This window comes from Myotis davidii, unplaced genomic scaffold (assembly GCF_000327345.1).
Source record: "Myotis davidii unplaced genomic scaffold, ASM32734v1 scaffold98, whole genome shotgun sequence".
Taxonomy (NCBI): domain Eukaryota; kingdom Metazoa; phylum Chordata; class Mammalia; order Chiroptera; family Vespertilionidae; genus Myotis; species Myotis davidii.
The window spans coordinates 4,630,040-4,632,436 of NW_006294654.1; the positions used below are offsets into that span (position 1 = coordinate 4,630,040).

The 2,397-nt window shown below is 47.8% G+C and overlaps 1 protein-coding gene across 1 annotated transcript in view; it reads right to left on the reverse strand.

The window, feature by feature from the left end:
- Positions 1–720: 720 nt before the first annotated feature.
- LOC102766547 overlaps positions 721–2,397 on the reverse strand; it is an 8,632-nt gene continuing 6,955 nt past the window's right edge. Inside the window, exon 3 of the mRNA XM_015567376.1 lies at positions 721–1,503. Coding sequence (XP_015422862.1) covers positions 721–1,503 — 783 coding nt within the window. The remainder of the gene's footprint in view (positions 1,504–2,397) is intronic.

A 2,397-nucleotide genomic window follows, 5' to 3' on the forward strand; every position in this document is an offset into this window, starting at 1 on the left:
GCTGCTCTCAGCAGAACTCTGCACGCTTCTGTTCAGACCACCTCTTGGCCCTCTCCCCATGACAGTCTTCCCTGAGCTCTCCGCGGTGACATGTTTCCAGTTATTTTTATGCTTAATACCAGTTTTGGGTAACCACAAAGTGAACCCCATGTTGTCTGATTCCTTTCTCTTTTGATTGGAACTGTCATAGGGAGGCATTAGTTGACCCTCAGGGAGTCTCTGGATGGGGTCTTCACCTCTGGAGATGTCATCCCTGAATTCCACTGTGACATCCTTGGGGGTCCCCGCAGGGGGCTGCACTGCTCCTGTGCATTCCTCTCTGACTTCAGCCTCCAGGGGTATCTCCCCAGGGGAAGGAACATTGCTTGGCACCACGGCTTTCAACGTTAGTGTGTTCTCACTTCGGGGAGACGAGGCAATTCCTGAAAACCCTCTATACTTCCTGCCTAGGACACCCCTGAGAAGTGTCCCTTTACTTCCCTCAGGTTCATCTAAACATTCCTTCTCTGAGCTGTCCGTCAGTGGAGCCCAGAAGTAACCATGTCTGGGTGGGCTCTGACCGGCTTCCGTTGAAACATCACTTTCTTCGGAAGTGAGTCTGAGTTGTGGTTGAGCCCCCCGCTCCTCATCTCTGTTGGGGTCCTGGATATGACTACCTCTTGCTCTGCTGTACTTGCGTTGAGCATAATCTTCCTAACTCTAAAGACTGTTTTTTCTCACTTATCCGGCAGCTCTTCCCTCCCCCTCATTCCTAACTGCAGTTCCTCGCCACACACAAGACTGGCTATCTAGAAAACCCTCTTTCTGGAAGAAACTTGAAAATTCAGAAGACAAGCCCATTTCTGATAAATTATCTTGGGGTCTTAAAGAGCAGCTGTGAATGCCTGTTCGTGTGCTGGACTGGTCTTCTCTGAGCCGGGGAGGAGAATCAGATGACCTCACACGGGCATTTCTCTTACTTCCTAGAGCTTTTGAACTTTGACAAAGATTAGACCGAGGGAGTCCTACAGAAGTCATGGGACTCTTCAACCCCTGCTCTTCTGGAGCGCTGGACAAGAACTTCTGGGCCCAATTTATAACATGTCGCAGCTTCTGTGTCTCAGGCACCAAGGCATCTTCCAACAGATGTAGGTCCAGGTCTGCTGGGTAGCTCTCTCTCCATGGCCCCTGCTGGGTCCACTGGTCCAGGTACTGCTCTGTTTCTCTAGGAGCCACTCTGGACACCTCCTGGAGCAGAGGTGTCTTTCCAATCGCTAAATAACGTGGTGGCTTCTGAGGTACTCTCAGAACAAAGGTTTGATTTTCTGAGAGACTCACTTTGGTGTCCTGGGAACCTGTGGACACCTGTTGACTGCCATTTCTGGAAGCATCATTCTTGATGATCCCAATGCTTTCATAGTAAGCCACACGCTTGGCTCGTAAGTGCTTCAGGTCACGGGTTCGAGGAGTGTCTGCCTCATTCCATGGAGAACATTCAGTTAGTGTGGGGGGTAAAGGATCCATCTGCAAATACGGAGGCAGAGACAATAAAAAAAAAAGAAAGAAAGCCATCAATCACATTTCTATCTACAATGTGACCCTACTGTATCCACTAACATCCTACAACCCAACTAACATTTTTATAAGAACTTGAAGCAGTTTTGTAACTACAAAAGCAAGGCAACCAAGGTATCAAGAGAAACAAAGGCAATTTCCACCATTAGGGTTTTATCAAATTCAGTCATACTCTGGGTCTTAGTCACTGACTGGGAAAGGTTAATTTTATCTATCTATCTATCTATCTATCTATACATTCTTATTGATTTTTTACAGGGAGGAAGGGAGAGGGATAGAGAGTTAGAAACATCGATGAGAGAGAGACATCGCTCGGCTGCCTCCTACACACAGCCCACTGGGGATGTGCCCATATGAGCCACTAAGTAACTTTAAGATTTTCTAATAGTCACATTAAAACATAAGAATAGCCCTAGCTGGTTTGCTCAGTGGGTAGAGTGTCAGCCTATAGACTGAAGGGTCCCAGGTTCGATTCTGGTCAAAGGCACATGCCCAGGTTGTGGGCTTGATCCCCAGTAGGGGGAGGGCAGGAGGCAGCTGATCAATGGTTCTCTCTCATCATTGATGAATTTATTCCTCTCCTTTCCTCTCTCTGAAATCAATAAAAATATTAAAAAGGAAATGCTGGAAATCCACTATCCAACATTCTTGTTTTACAGATGAGGGGGTTGAGGCATGGAATGATAAAATAACTTGTTCAAGGTCAGCCATATGCAGAGCAGCAGGGCCAGAACCAGGGCCTGTGCTCCTCAGCACCACATGGCTGGGGCTGGGCAAGGAGAGGAGTTCTCAGACCGAAGCACTCCTGTCATCCCTCATTTAGTATCATTGCCCACCTCAGGG